The 15,770-nt window shown below is 37.8% G+C and overlaps 2 protein-coding genes across 11 annotated transcripts; one reads left to right on the top strand and one right to left on the bottom strand.

The window, feature by feature from the left end:
* Positions 1–105: 105 nt before the first annotated feature.
* LOC103342988 (G-type lectin S-receptor-like serine/threonine-protein kinase LECRK2) lies at positions 106–2,991 on the top strand. The gene has a single exon (XM_008246661.3). The coding sequence runs from the start codon at positions 311–313 to the stop codon at positions 2,780–2,782; it is 2,472 nt and encodes an 823-aa protein (XP_008244883.2). The 5' UTR covers positions 106–310; the 3' UTR covers positions 2,783–2,991.
* A 4,514-nt stretch (positions 2,992–7,505) lies between these two features.
* Positions 7,506–12,988, bottom strand: LOC103342986 (protein kinase family protein). Of its 10 annotated transcripts, none has more exons than XM_089043829.1 (8): positions 12,677–12,985; positions 10,818–10,935; positions 10,675–10,733; positions 9,865–9,929; positions 9,638–9,731; positions 9,479–9,559; positions 9,288–9,399; positions 7,506–8,366 (listed from the first exon to the last, which is right to left on the bottom strand). In XM_089043829.1, the coding sequence occupies exons 1-8, from the start codon at positions 12,938–12,940 to the stop codon at positions 8,254–8,256; spliced, it is 906 nt and encodes a 301-aa protein (XP_088899955.1). In that variant the 5' UTR covers positions 12,941–12,985; the 3' UTR covers positions 7,506–8,253. The 10 variants fall into 10 exon arrangements, 8 of the variants coding, with proteins under 8 accessions (XP_088899955.1, XP_008244879.1, XP_008244878.1 ...); XM_008246657.3 differs by having other exon boundaries at positions 7,506–8,238; XM_008246656.3 differs by having other exon boundaries at positions 7,506–8,097; positions 12,677–12,983.
* Positions 12,989–15,770: the final 2,782 nt, after the last annotated feature.

Below are 15,770 nucleotides of genomic sequence, written 5' to 3'. Positions count from 1 at the left end.
TTTACCCGGAACTTATAGCTCAAGTGGTTAATAACTTAATAGTAGTTATTTATCCACCCAAAGAATCTACATACAAAGTAACTTTGATCATAATCTATTCTTGAAACATAAAGATGGGAAGGTAATTTCTACTATAAAATCTTTACTTTGACATTATACAGATAAATGATAAAGCAATATATTCTGTGTCATGGTAAAGATTAGGATTGCGTGGGTTCTATCATCAGCAATGATTTTCATTTGTGGTTAACTTGACTCAACAAGAAGACTTGCTCAGTCAATCCACCTTAAACCACCGTATTTCTCTCTCATGCCCTATCAATTCAAATTAAGGAGTGAAAATAATCCCAGATTTTCATATCTGAGTATGGCTTCCAGTATTCGGATTGTTGCCTTTCTCCTTTCTCTATTTTCTCTAGGAGGTGAAGGAGCTCGACAAAATAATTCTACCCAACTAATAAGCCCAGGCTCTTCACTTTATCCCACAAGTAGCCGAAGTTCATGGCCTTCCCCTTCTGGCCATTTTGCATTTGGGTTTTATAAAAAAGGAGCAGGATTTGCAATCGGAATTTGGCTGGTGGGAACAGACAAGCAAACAATTGTCTGGACAGCAAATCGCGACAATCTCCCAGTCACCTCAAATGCAATGCTGCGGTTAACAAGTGACGGCAAGCTTGTTCTAAGTGATAGAGAACGGCAAAATAACCTCGTCGTCACTACAGATACTTATTCACCAACGGACTCTGCAGCTTCCTCTGCCTCCATGCTCGACTCTGGAAATTTTGTTCTGTATAATGAAAGGCGCGATGTCATCTGGGAGAGCTTTAATCATCCTACTGATACTCTCCTTGGAGGTCAGGTTCTGCCTGTTGGGGGTTCACTCTTCTCCAGTCTTTCGGAAAATGACCACTCAACAGGTCGGTTCCATCTCGACATGCAGGCTGATGGAAACCTGGTTCTATACTCGGCAAACAGCGAAAACTCGTCTGCAGATTCCTATTGGAGCTCTGAAACCTATCTCCGACTTAAGCTTCAACTTTATCTTAACGCTACAGGACGTCTAGTTCTCATCAACAGCACTAATTGGGAAGAAATCGATGTTTTAGATTATGATGAATCGTCCAAAACCAACTACAAAAACAGTACCATATATCGTGCGACTGTTGACGTGGAAGGAAATTTCCGGTTGTATTCTCATGAATATGATGAGAGTACTGGAAAATTCCAGCCATCCCTTATTCTGTGGCAAGCACTGGACGATCCTTGCGATGTTAAAGGCTTCTGTGGCCTTAATAGCTACTGCACGTTGTATGACTATCAACCAAACTGCATTTGCCTTCCTGGAACAGATTACGCTGACTCCGACCAAAGGACCCTCGGTTGCTTGAGAAACTATACTGAAGTAGAGTGTAATGATGGGAAAGAAAACATATCAAGTTATCACATGAGCACCATGGAGAATATGGTATTGGAAGATATAGCTTACTATGAAGCACGAATGCCGACCGTGAAAGAATGCAGCATGTCTTGTCTGGAAGACTGCAACTGCGGGGCAGCTGCGTTCCACAGTGGGAGTAATGTTTGTGTCAAACAAAACTTACCACTCAGATATGTCCGAAGGGATCCCAAGGAGTCCAGCACAGTTGTCTTCAAGATCGGCAACAGCCACAACAATACTAATCTAGCCATCCCGCTGAATCCAATTACCACGGTCGTTACAGACAAGAAGGTGATTGAGCAAATTCTTGTTTTAACTTTAGCTCTCATCCTATTCTCCTGTGCGGCCCTTGCAGTTTCTGGATTTTATATTTTCAAAATCCGACTTCTGCGGTACAAAAGGCTGACGGAGATTAATGTTGATTTGGAGCTGGCTGATGAAGAACTTACTTTGAGAGCTTTTTCATTCAATGAGCTGAGAAGAGCCACCAATGGGTTCAAAGAAGAATTGGGAAAGGGCTCGTTTGGAGCAGTTTACAAAGGGGCTTTAAACAAAGGAAAAAAATTCATTGCAGTGAAAAGATTAGAGAAGCTAGTCGAAGAAGGTGAGAGGGAGTTTCGTGCAGAGATGCAAGCAATCGGAAGAACTCACCACAAGAACTTAGTTCGATTGCTTGGTTACTCCGCCGAGGACTCAAAAAGACTCCTTGTGTATGAATATATGAGCAATGGCTCCCTTGCAGATCTCCTTTTCAGGAATGAATGGCATCCTGCTTGGAGTGAAAGAGTAACAATTGCACTTGATGTCGCAAGAGGCCTCCTCTATCTGCATGAAGAGTGCAAGGCCCCTATCATCCATTGTGACATAAAGCCTCAAAACATTCTGATGGATGAATTCTGGAATGCTAAAATCTCCGACTTTGGACTTGCAAAATTGTTGATGCCGGATCAAACGAGGACTTTCACAGGGATCAGAGGGACAAGAGGGTACTTGGCACCAGAATGGCAAAAGAACACTCCAATCTCAGTGAAGGCAGATGTTTATAGTTACGGAATAGTGCTTCTCGAAATTGTATGTTGCAGGCGGAACATGGACGTCAATGTTAGAGCAGAGGAGATAATTCTATCTACTTGGGTCTACAAGTGCTTTGTCGGTAGAGAGCTGCATAAGCTCGTGGGTGGTGAAGAGGTCGATAAAAAGACGTTGGAGAACATGGTTAAGGTGGGACTATGGTGTATACAAGATGAACCAGCTCTGCGTCCTTCTATGAAGTCTGTTGTGTTGATGTTACAAGGCATTACTGATATAGCTATTCCTCCATGTCCAACTGCTACCTCCATGTAACTAATGCCTGTGAGGAAATGCTTTCTTCTTATATGCAGTTTGTTAAAAGAATAAGCAAGATTGCTAAGGGTATGGTACCTATACTGGTTACATTGTTGTACTAAAGTATCGAGAATCAAAGACTCATTGAATCAAGAGTCTCTCATGGGTAAATGATTATTCTCATCAATATGGTTCATTGTATAAATTTAATTCAAGCATATTTTCTATATTTAATTTGGGTAACTTTAATGCAGCTCTCTGCATTTTCAACTATCTTAGCCATTTAATTCATGCAATGGCTTAGTCTCTCCGCAACAACACAACTTACTTCTATATCAAAACTCAAAAATCTCCATCTGCACCCTCTTTCCTCTCGCACAATGATTACACAAAATTTTATTTCAAGACGTTAACTGGGTTTGAATTTGATTCAATGAAGCCGGTCCTGAAACCAATTTATAGTTTGATAAGCCTGTACTTCTCATTATGAGATCAAAATAATTATCTTCAGTTTTCTATAGACTTGAAAACCATGTAAACATATTCTTGTTTCTATTACTACTTTCTTCCCCTCCGTGAATGGGAGTCTTGTGGGATTTACATGAGGTGGTAGGGATGGCTATATTTTAATCAAAAACACTACGTCACATCAGGTTATCACATTGTTAGGAACCTTCATCATTGCTAAGCTGGATTAGTGATGAGCTGACATAGTCAGTTTGTTAATTGATTAGTTAAGAAATTAATTTCCAACTGAATTGGTTAATGAGAGCTTTACATTACAGTATCAAGAATGAGTTGTTGAGAATACTATTTCGATAATTCAATGAAGAATACTTATTACTCTGTGTAATTCTAGGGTTAAGGTTGAAAGGGGTTTAACACACAATCATATTGATAGCTGGTGAAAGTCTTATATAGTTATGCTATTAACTTTCCCTCCGAGGAAAGGGCCTTGTGTCTGATTAGGTAGTTGGTAAGGCAAAGCTAACTAAAGCAATTAGGAAGATCAACCGCACCAACTCAGACACAGCCCATACTCCTACCGAAGGCAGTAGTGGGGAATTCTCCGCAATGTGAGAAACCCCGACAGAGCAATGCCACGTGGAGGTAGAAGAGGCAACGAAAGCATCAGCTTTCTTTCTGCTAGTAGCAGCGATAAAAAAGAGGATGCAAGCATTATCTGAATGATCAGGCTTAAAGCTGTAGGTGGCTGGTATAGTCGACTTGCTACTAAAGTTATTTGCAAATTGACACATTATCTACCACATGATGTGGTATAGCCCTCTAGTCTTTCTCCAATGAGTTTTAACACCCAGAAACACGTTCCCCCAACCCAAAAAGGAGCCATTCATTAGTATTTAAGTCTTCCTCTAGTCTTCATTGATTGATTGGTAAAAGTCTTCCTCTAGTTTTCATTGATTGATTGGTAAAAGCCTTCCTCAAGTCTTATGAACACCCATCTTTGTCCCGCTCCACAGAACAAAGGAGGACATCTATTTTCCTTTTTCATTTATAAGCACATGTATATCCTTTTCTGATAAGTCTACGTCTAGCATTTTCTTCATCATTTAATATGAAAATTACATAAAGAAAGAGCGGAAATTCCATACATTATTTCATTGACTAATCTGTCTTCCATTAGAATTTACTTCATCATTTAATATGAAAATTATATAAAGAAAGAGCGGAAATTCCATACATTATTTCATTAACAAATCTGTCTTCCTCTGGAATTTTCTTCATCATTTAATATGAAAATTACATAAAGAAAGAATGGAAATTCTATACACTATTTCATTTCTATGACACAGCCCATACACCTTCCGAAGGCAGTAATGGGGAATTCTCCGCAATGGAAGAAACCCCGACAGAGCAATGCCTTGTGGAGGTAGAAGAGGCAACGAAAGCAGCGGTTTTCTTTGTGCTAGCAGGGGCGATAAAAAAGAGGATGCAAGCATTATCTGAATGATCAGGCTTAAAGGTGTAGGTGGCTGGTATAGTCCACTTGCTACTAATGTTATTTGCAAATTGATACATTATCTACCACATGATGTGGTATAGCCCTCTAGTCTTTCTCCAATGAGTTTTAACACCCAGAAACACGTTTCCCCAACCCAAAAAGGAGCCATTCATTAGTATTAAAGTCTTCCTCTAGTCTTCATTGATTGATTGGTAAAAGCCTTCCTCAAGTCTTATGAACCCCCACCTTTGTTCCACTCCTCAGAACAAAGGAGGACAACATGTATTTTCCTTTTTCATTTTTGAGCACACGTATATCCTTTTCTGATAAGTCTACCTTTAGAATTTTCTTCGTCATTTAATATGAAAATTACATAAAGAAAGAGAGGAAATTTCATACATTATTTCATTGACTAATCTGTCTTCCTCAAGAATTTTCTTCATCATTTAATATGAAAATTACATAAAGAAAGAATAGAAATTCCATACATTATTTCATTTCTATGACACAACCCATACACCTTCTGAAGACAGTAGTGGGAAATTCTCATCAATGGGAGAAACCCCGACAGAGAAATGCCACGTGGAGCTAGAATAGGCAACGAAAGCATCGGCTTTCTTTGTGCTAGCAGCGGCAATAAAAAAGAGAATGCAAGCATTATCTGAATGATCAGGCTTAAAGCTGTAGGTGGCTGGTATAGTCCACTTGCTACTAAAGTTATTTGCAAATTGACACATTATCTACCACATGATGTGATATAGCCCTCTAGTCTTTCTCCAATGAGTTTTAACACCCAGAAACACGTTCCCCCAACCCAGAAAGGAGCCATTCATTAGTATTTAAGTCTTCCTCTAGTCTTCATTGATTGATTGGTAAAAGTCTTCCTCTAGTCTTCATTAATTGATTGGTAAAAGCCTTCCTCAAGTCTTATGAACACTCACGTTTATCCCACTCCTCTGAACAAAGAAGGAGGACATGTATTTTCCTATTTCATTTATGAGCACATGTATGACCTTTTCTGATAAGTCCACCTCTAGAATTTTCTTCGTCACTTAATATGAAAATTACATAAAGAAAGAGCGGAAATTCCATACATTATTTCATTGACTAATCTGTCTTCTTCTAGAATTTTCTTCATCATTTAATATGAAAATTACATAAAGAAAGAATGGAATTTCTATACATTATTTCATTTCTGTGACACAACCCATACACCTTCCGAAGGCAGTAATGGGGAATTCTCCGCAATGGAAGAAACCCCGACAAAGCAATGCCGTGTGGAGATAGAAGAGGTAACGAAAGCATCGGTTTTCTTTGTTCTAGCAGCGCCGATAAAAAAAAGGATGCAAGCATTATCTGAATGATCAAGCTTAAAGCTGTAGGTGGCTGGTCTAGTCAACTTGCTACTAAAGTTATTTGCAAATTGACACACTATCTACCACATGATGTGGTATAGCCCTCTAGTCTTTCTCCAATGAGTTTTAACACCCAGAAACACGTTCCCCCAACCCAAAAAGGAGCCATTCATTAGTATTAAAGTCTTCCTCTAGTCTTCATTGATTGATTGGTAAAAGCCTTCCTCAAGTCTTATGAACATCCACCTTTGTCCCACTCCTCAGAACAAATGAGGACATGTATTTTCTTTTTTCATTTATAAGCACATGTATATCCTTCTCTGATAAGTCTACCTCCAGAATTTTCTTCGTCATTTAATATGAAAATTACATAAAGAAAGAGCAGAAATTTCATACATTATTTCATTGACTAATCTGTCTTCCTCTAGAATTTTCTTCATCATTTAATATGAAAATTACATAAATAAAGAATGAAAATTCCATACATTATTTCATTTCTATGACACAGCCCATACACCTTCCGAAGGCAGTAGTGGGAAATTCTCCTCAATGGGAGAAACCCCGACAGAGCAATGCCACGTGGAGCTAGAATAGGCAACGAAAGCATCGGCTTTCTTTGTGCTAGCAGCGGTGATAAAAAGGAGGATGCAAGCATTATCTGAATGATCAGGCTTAAAGCTGTAGGTGGCTGGTATAGTCCACTTGCTTACTACAGTTATTTGCAAATTGACACATTATCTACCACATGATGTGGTACAATCCTCTAGTCTTTCTCCAATGAGTTTTAAAACCCAGACACACGTTCCCCCAATCAAAAAAAGAGCCATTGATTGGTATTTAAGTCTTCCTCTAGCCTTTATCGTTTGATTGGTAAAAGTCTTCCTCTAATCTTCATTGATTGATTGGTAAAAGCCTTCGTCAAGTCTTATGAACACCCACCTTTGTCCCACTCCTCAGAACAGAGGAGGACATGTATTTTCCTTTTTCATTTATGAGCACATGTATATCCTTTTCTAATAAGTCTACCTCTAGAATTTTCTTCATCATTTAAAATGAAAATTACATAAAGAAAGAGCAGAAATTCCATATATTATTTCATTGACTACTCTGTCTTCCTCTAGAATTTTCTTCATCATTTAATATGAAAATTACATAAAGAACGAGTGGAAATTCCATACATTATTTCATTGACTAATCTGTCTTCCTCTAGAATTTTTTTCATCATTTCATATGAAAATTACATAAAGAAAGAATGGAAATTTCATACATTATTTCATTTCTGTCTGCTTTTTTGTTTGTTTCCCCAATACACGATATGCACTCGTACACATCAATAAGTTCATACATAATAGAAAATTGACATACGAGTTAAGGAAAGGCAATGTCCATGCGATGAAGTGCGAAATGTAAAAAATTCCACATGGAAAAGAACTAACTGTTAGCGTTTGTTTCATTGGATGAAATAGGATCCTTCACTAAAATACACACCTAAGAACTATGCTTGCAAAATCAATATTACGTATTAATACCTCCTTTAACTAATGCTTTTGGTCTTGAGCATCCAAGAAGAGGAGCAACAAAAATAGAACTCGAGCAATCTTATTTTCATAGGAGGATTTCTATAATATCATGAACATGCCCTTTATGGAACCGAATGACTCAAGATATTACAATCAAGGCAGACTTTCTGAAATTCAATTCCAACTTCTAAGCTCATAGTTACTACCAAAACAAAAGGAATGAGCCTAAAAACATCATGATCCAGGGAAAAGTGATGGAGCTTGAAGATCTGACGTTCCCAATCAGGAAACCTCTTCTAGCACAATTTTTCTTTTTGGAACTTGATCTCAACTGGTGCCTTGCTGCCTTTTGGGAATCAAACTCATCAGTAAAAGCACTTTCTATATAGATTTCAAACTGCATCTGAGTTCCCATAATTGTTTTTACATCTCAACTCTTCTCAAAAACCTTGAAAAACCTATGTGAATAAAATTCATGGAAGGACAGGCGGTGAACTGCAATAGTGCATCAATCAGTCAGGGGCTTCCTCATAAAGACAAAGGACCAAGAGCCTCTACCAGATTGGGATCCTACACGGTTATACCATGCTTTTAACCCATGTACCAGAATCTTCTACGGTTTGGATTGTGCCATATCTGCAATGTTTAAGTTTATTTTCGGTTAAGACTACAATGACATTTGCACTTGCTCACAGCCCTTATTCTTTCATGCTCCTCCTTGACCTTGAAGAGAACACTCAGCCTCCCATATTGTTTCCCTACAACTATAAAAGAGAAAAATCACCTATATTCATGGTCCCTATGGCTAGAACCATCAAACCAATGTCTCACCAACATTTTTAGGTTACATTACACCATGAAAACCACGACACCGAATGAATAAACTTTAACTTTATGCTCACATAGACAATAAACTGAAATTGGGAAGAGCAGATGCAAAAATCTCATCTATATTGATTTTCTTTAATCAAAATTCAAATCACTCAATTATCCTCAACATGCAAGAGCAAGGTATTGAACCTGATACGTAAGACTCAATAAAATTTTACGAATGAAACTTCAAACAATGAAAACCTTTTAGAAATTACTTGTATACCCTAAAATTTCACTCATCTTCAACGTGCAACTGTTCTTCTAGATGGCTAATGAGGAAAGCTTTAGTTTGAATCTAAATGCAGTGGATTCCATGACGGTTTTTCGTTATGTAGTTATTTAGGCAGATCAGGTATCTCCTGGTTTCAAGCTATCGGCCCTTCTTAACATTAACAGTTCAGAGTCAAAGGAAAAAAATTTGAATGGCTCAACAATTAAAATAGGGTTTTGATGTGGGAAATTTGGGTGTCGGACAGATTGAGTTTTTTTATTTATAATAATTTTGTTTTCCTTTTACGAAGTAAATATTTAGAGGTTATTCACCCTTACATGCATTCAGAGAATTGATTTGTAGAGATAATGGGATTTGATCTTAGCTCTAGGTAGTAACTATCAGCAGGGGTGAAGGAATGAGTGCTTGGAGAAGATGCATAAACTCCTTAAAGAATAGAACAATTAATACCCTGGTATAACCAGATAAAATCCCAACCTGGTAGAGAATCCTGGTCCTAACAGAGAAGCAACATATATAGCTAGTTTTGGTGAAGGGTACAATAAGAATATATGAAATTGAGGAAGGTATAATGCTAGACCTGGATTTCGAGACAACAGTTTTGAACACATATCAACAGAGTCTGGATGCAACCGAGAAAGGATGAGTTGGTCAAAAGGGAGACATGTAGATGACTTGATGTTCTTAAGCACCTGGAAAGTAAAAAATTTATCACTATTTGAGTGAACATATTTAAAGGAGTTTTTATGGCAAAAAGTAGTATGTTGATACCTGAACATTAGTCCTACCAGGAAAAGGAGGGCAACCATTAAGAAGCTCAAAAAGAATTACACCAACACTCCACATGTCGACCTATAAAAATCAAACCCTTCATTTCTGTTCGTCCTGATTGAAAAGGGAAAATGGCATGAGCTCTGGACAAGATCATACCTTTCCATCATATCTTTCAAACTGAAGAACTTCAGGTGCCATGTATAATGGGGATCCACAAACTGTCTCCACATAATCACCTGGATGTAAGCTTCTGTCCATAGTAGAAAAGAAAAGGCAAAAAATGAAACTTCCAAATTTAATTGCTTTAAATCATAGTAAATAATATATAATAAAAAGGGTTACAGGATGAATTTCCACATACGTCCCTCTATGCTAGAGTTTACCTTGAGAGACCGAAATCAGCTACCTTTACCACCGCATCATCATCACTGCGAGAGAGTAGAATGTTCTAGTCCAACAAAACAAAAGAACTCAGAAAATTTGAGAATTATGATGTTGTCAAACCATAGGTAAAACACTGCATTTGCAGGTACCATAACCAGAAAATAAATTGCCACTTTTCTACTCTACTTCAGAAAATTACAGCATTGTCAGAACAACAATTAGTTGACATGTAAAATTCTGAAGTAGCATTTTATGCAACAAGACATCACTAAGACTAGAAATTTCAAAATGCTTCAAGAAAAAAAGACATGGAAGTTTCCAATTTGAAGACTCCAAACCCAAAAGAATCTGTTAATATTTAGAAGTAATTTTTGGTTTTCGTTTTTTCAAATCCTAGTTGTTGAGTGGAAACCATTGGTGAAGTTTAAAAACAGGGTCACTCCAATCTACTAATGCAATTTACATGTAAGGGGGCAATGAATTAGGTAAGGATAAAAGTTCAACCAATATAGATTCAATTCACAAAATCCGATCCCATAATGTAGATTTATATATGAGTTTAAAATTCAATAAAATAAAGTTCAAATAAGATTCATAATGGTGAATATCAAAATCAGATTAAGAATGTCCTCTTGGGTTCTTGCTTCTCCAGCATTGTGAGACAAACACCCAGGTGCGAACTGAAAGTTGATCTTCTGTGGATATTTAACCATAGGGCCCATACATAACTTCCCCGGCAAAAGAAAATAATGGCTACAAATAGGAAAATTTACTTTTGTTGCCATTGTCCTATAAAATCCTGTTTTTACCTCTGGTTTTAAGTCTCTATGAATGATGTGGTGAGAATGTAGTATTTCCAAACCAGCCCCTGTAGAATATGAATTTGATTAGATGCAGATTGTAGAAGCAGTGTAAAGCCTTATTACAAATTAAAATGAAAATAAGAAGCTACCAAGCTGCTGCATAAATTTTCTAGCAATCTGTTCTTGAACTCTCCCATGTTGCCGAATATAGGTTGCCAAATTTCCCCCATTGCAGAATTCCAGGACCAGGAATATGCAACCTTCATTCTGGGTTGAAGACATGAATAACATGCTAAATAATAGCCAAATAACACGCTGGTTTCCAACTGTTAAAAGGTTTGGTGCCTGGATATCTTCATTTATATAATCTCACTCTATTCCCCTTCATCCCTATGTACACAATTCCGTTATGGCATGTTTACTTATCAGGAATGGGTATTGGAATAATTCCAATTCATGACTTCCCCTACGTTTACTACATAAGGAATAAAAAATTATGTGGGTTCCATGTTAAAATCTGTAATCCAATACCCTCAAAACTAGGAATCAGATCAATTACAGTCCTTGCACGTAAAATATACCATGAAAGTAGTTTGATGTTTAGATCCCATGTTCACTTCCAAACTTCTATGAAAATTCATAAAGATAAAGGTTGAGAATTTGGGGTTCTAAAAGCTTGAGTTGTGATTATGGAATCCCTCAAGAACCTGCATTCAAAATCTGCTGTGAAAGTAGTTTAGTGTTTAGAGGATGATCTCATGCCTACTTTTACATTTGTATGAAACATGCTTAGCGACAGAACTTGAGAGGTTTGGGCCAGTTACTGGTAAACAATATTCTTAAATAAAATACTCACGCCTTGACATGTTTAAAAGATGAATAAGTGATTTGTGACAGTGAAGGCCGGAAAGAGTGTATTGAGGATCACTCAAATCTACGTGAGGCATTATACTAATCATGTAGAAAACGACAACAATGGTGCATAACAGTCCTAGAATCAAGTAGGTTAGTAAGTCTTAAGTCTAAACAGTTGAATCCTGACTTGGACCCATGTTTCTTGCTTAGGTTTTCTGCATTAAAAGTTTGACTAAAAAATTGAATTGAAGATAAAGATATCCTTGTATTCATCCAAACACGTGTGTATCTGAAAGTACTCCTGAGATGAGAATTTTTGTTGTACTTGTAAAATACAAATTAGTGTGCCAGTATTTAGGAATGTCAACAGAAACCTATCCACCCCCGCCAATGCCATATATCTTTTTGAAGGTTCTGTAGATAGAATGAAGATTGCTGGGATAATAACCAATTTCCTGGGATAATTCTAGCAAAGGTCCTTTGGGCTGTAAAGGATAATTTAACTAAATAGAATGAAGAGGTATCTGACAACATGAAGATCAAGAAACAGAATGGTGGAAGGAGATTAAGGGCCGGAGAGCCAGCATAGATGCAAAACTGGTGGAGTGGGGCGGGCAGCACTTAGGTTTGAGACTTCAATCATCCACAGGCGAGAGAAAAATAAAACCTATTTGGAAAGGGTAAAATTCAATCCAACAACCAATCAAAAATAAAAACCAGCTCAGAACTTAATCTATGGCAAAGGCTTCTCTGCATTCACAATGCAAGCATAATAAATCCTTCATACTCAAAAATCACCACGGCTACTACCGGGTGGATGGAGGAACCAATTACTAATATTATCCCTCAAATATTTTAGGTAAAAACCTATAAATAACATTCACCACTAAACCAATCACCAGTCACATAAAAATCAATCAAGCACCAAGAGAAAAATCAAAAGACAGACGACACAAGTTGAAGCGTGATTAGCCATTAAAAACTAGTTTCACTAAAATATGGAAATTTAGAAACTCCAAATTTCCTACAATATTGCTCTGATTCAACCAAACTAATGAAATGGGTATATGGAAAAAAAAAAATTTAAAAATTTAAAAAACTACAAAATAAAAATTAATCGAAGAAATTGAAGGAAAGGAGGATGATCAAGTACCTGGAAAGCTTTGAGGAGACGAACGATGTTGGGGTGGCAAACAGAAGACAAGAATCTGATCTCGCAATCCAAGCAATTTTTGAGGTGCCTGTTGAGCCGCGAGAGGAAGACCTGCTTCAGAGCCACCACCTCCCCACTTTCTCTGTGCACGGCTTTCCACACTCTGGAGAAGGAGCCTTCCCCAACCTCTGATATCAGAACGTAATCTCCTAATGCTGCGGTGCTGCTGAGTTCAGAGAGACTTGGCTTGCTTTCAGGTTCCATATTGATATTTTTGAGCTCTGAGAGACTTTGCTTTGCTTGCTCTGTAATGTCAGCGTTCTGGGTTTTCTTCACTGCGTTCTTTCCCATCGTTGTTTGTTATCCCGCGAATCACGGTATGCCAAGTGTAAAAATTACTGTTTCACATAATTTTTTCTGCTACGTTTCTACTTGACACATGTCTAACTATAACCATAGTTAATTCTCTATTTTCAATTTTTTAAGTATTTAAAAACAAAAAAATTAAGTCAAATAATAATATATTTTTTTTATTTTTTTTTTCAAAAAATTGTCTCTTTCTCTTTCCCCCTTGCCAACCCACCCTACCACTAGGGATCTATTCTCTACAGCCACCCCATCGACCATTCACTCATCCACCTTGTTCACCCTCCACCACGGCCGCCACCACAACAACCACCCATTCTGAAACCCCAAAACCCTAGCCACCCCCACCACAACACCACAAATAAATATACAAATAGAGAAAAAATAAGCTATTTTATTAGATTCCTTTTTTTTTCAGAGACAAAGATGGGAGATGGGTTTGAAATTTGGGGTTTGTTTATTTAAAGAGGGGTGTGACGAGTTAATAAGAAATCTAAAGAGGCTGGTCCTAAATTGATTTGGTCTCTATGCAAAAGTTGGGTATTTTTAAGGAAAATGCTAGAGGCACCAACTTTGGGCACCAACTCTCTAATAGAGCGTGGATCCCGGTGTATTGGCAGGCTCAACCTCTATTAGGGAGTTGGTGCCCAAAGTTTGTGCCTCTAGCACCACCCTATTTTTAATTTAATTTAATTTATGCATGTAATGAAGGCAAAGAGAGATTTTTTTAAAATTTTTTTATTATTATTTGACTTTATTTTTTTGTTTCCAAATACTTTAAAAAAATTGAAAATAGAGAGTTATTTATAGTTATTGTGATATCCCGTTCATAAATTAATATTTAATTATTAAAATATTTAAGTAAAAGACAATTTTAATCCGGGGATATTTTAATGGGTTTAAAGTTGACTTTTTGTTTGGGAAAGAATTTGGGGATTTGGGTGGTACCTTACGTAGAGCTCAACGATACAAGTTCATAGACATGCGGCACGCCCAATTCTGAGTTGTAACGAAGGAGGAAAGGTCTAGAAACGAAAAGGACGTAGTGGGAATTTAAAAATCTGTGATTGCTACAGATCGCTCTGATCGCCTCTATTTCTCTTCTTCTTCCGTGTGATATGACGAGATTTCCTGGGTTTTTTTTTTCTCTTGGCAGCCACTTCCATCACTTTTTTTGGCGTCGTCTCATCTCGGTTGCCATTGCAACCTTCAAGAAATATCTTCCCCTCGTCATCCTCTACAAAACCCACCTAAGACTTGATCTGATTCGTTGACGATGAGCTCATTGTGAAGCTGAAAAGGGTTAGGTTTTTCCAGCGATGTTCTTGCATTTTCCGGAGATGAGCTCTTTGTGCTCTATCCGTTTTTGTAGGTATTCTAGATCGATTTTGAGGTTTTATAGTTCATTCATTATACCCATATTTGGCCTACAGTTTCGACTCCGTTCCGGCTAGTTTCAGCCACTTTTTGGCCATGGTCCAAACAAAAGCTGCTTCACTCATTGTTCTGATCATGTGGGTATAAGTCTTGACCGGTAGTTTGGAGATTTTCCAATCGTGGGAATTACTATGGACACTCGATTGCTGACGGCGCGTGGGCTACTTTATGACTAGTCTTTGTGTCATAAAATGATCCCCATGTCGTCCTGAGCACGAGGTATGCTCGGATTTAATTTTGGTTATCTTTTGACTATTGATCGGATATCACATATTAGGTGTTATCCAGGTTCGATATTTTTGGACCGTTGGATCAACTCCACACCACTACATTTTCCCATTTGCGCGACGAAAGAACTTTCGTCGCGCAAAGTACAATTTCATCGCGCAAATATCAGCGCAACAAATAATTTGTCGCGCAAAGATCGTGAAGAAAGACTTTGTGCGACAAAGTTTTCCATTTGGTCGTGCAAAAACGACCGACGAATGCATTCGTCGCACCAAATATTTACGGACGACGAGACCTTGGTCTCATAATTATTTGCGCGACGAAAACATTTGCGTTGGCGAAATTTCAGCACAACGAAAAACATTTGTGTCAGAAAAGTTTGCGTGACGACACAAAGCCGTCGCGAATTTTGTCTCACAAGCTATTTCGTGACCAAATATTTGCGTTGGTGAAATTTCAGCGCGACGAAAGACATTTGGGTGGTAAAATTTTGCGCGACGAAATATGGCCGTCGCGCATTTAGTCTCACAAAATATTGCGCAACTAAATATGCGCGACGGAACGCATTGGTGTCGTAAAAGTTTGTGCGATGAACATGTTCTTTTGTCTCACGAGCTATTGCGCGACAAAAAAGGGCCGTCGTGCATTTCATCTCACCGTTGATTGCGCGACAAGTTTTTGTCGTGCACTTTCTTTTCGCGAGACGAAAGTTTTTGTTGCACCAAGAAAAATAATCCTTGCGTGACGAAAGATTTTTCGTCGCGCAAATTTAAAATATATTTTTCCGATTTAAATTTATTTATTTTGTTTATTTTATTGCAATGAAAAAATGTAATGAAGAGATAAATTTGACATAAAATAAATGTATAAAATACAATAGAAATGTTTAAAATGTAAAAGTAAAAAACTAATGAAACAAGTTTCCAAAATCTACGTGATCTTCAGGCGAATGCGGCACGAAAGTCCGGGCATTGTCGATAGGGGCAGAGGTGTGGTGGCCATGCTCGGGTTGGATGGGCTCAGAGGTTGACAAGTGAGTAAAAGGCGGTCTGGAACGCCGGCC

This window comes from Prunus mume, linkage group LG1 (genome assembly GCF_029339155.1).
Source record: "Prunus mume cultivar Tortuosa linkage group LG1, ASM2933915v1, whole genome shotgun sequence".
NCBI classification, from domain to species: domain Eukaryota; kingdom Viridiplantae; phylum Streptophyta; class Magnoliopsida; order Rosales; family Rosaceae; genus Prunus; species Prunus mume.
The sequence above is the reverse complement of the archived record's forward strand: the minus strand, read 5'-3'. Positions and strand labels throughout refer to the sequence as shown.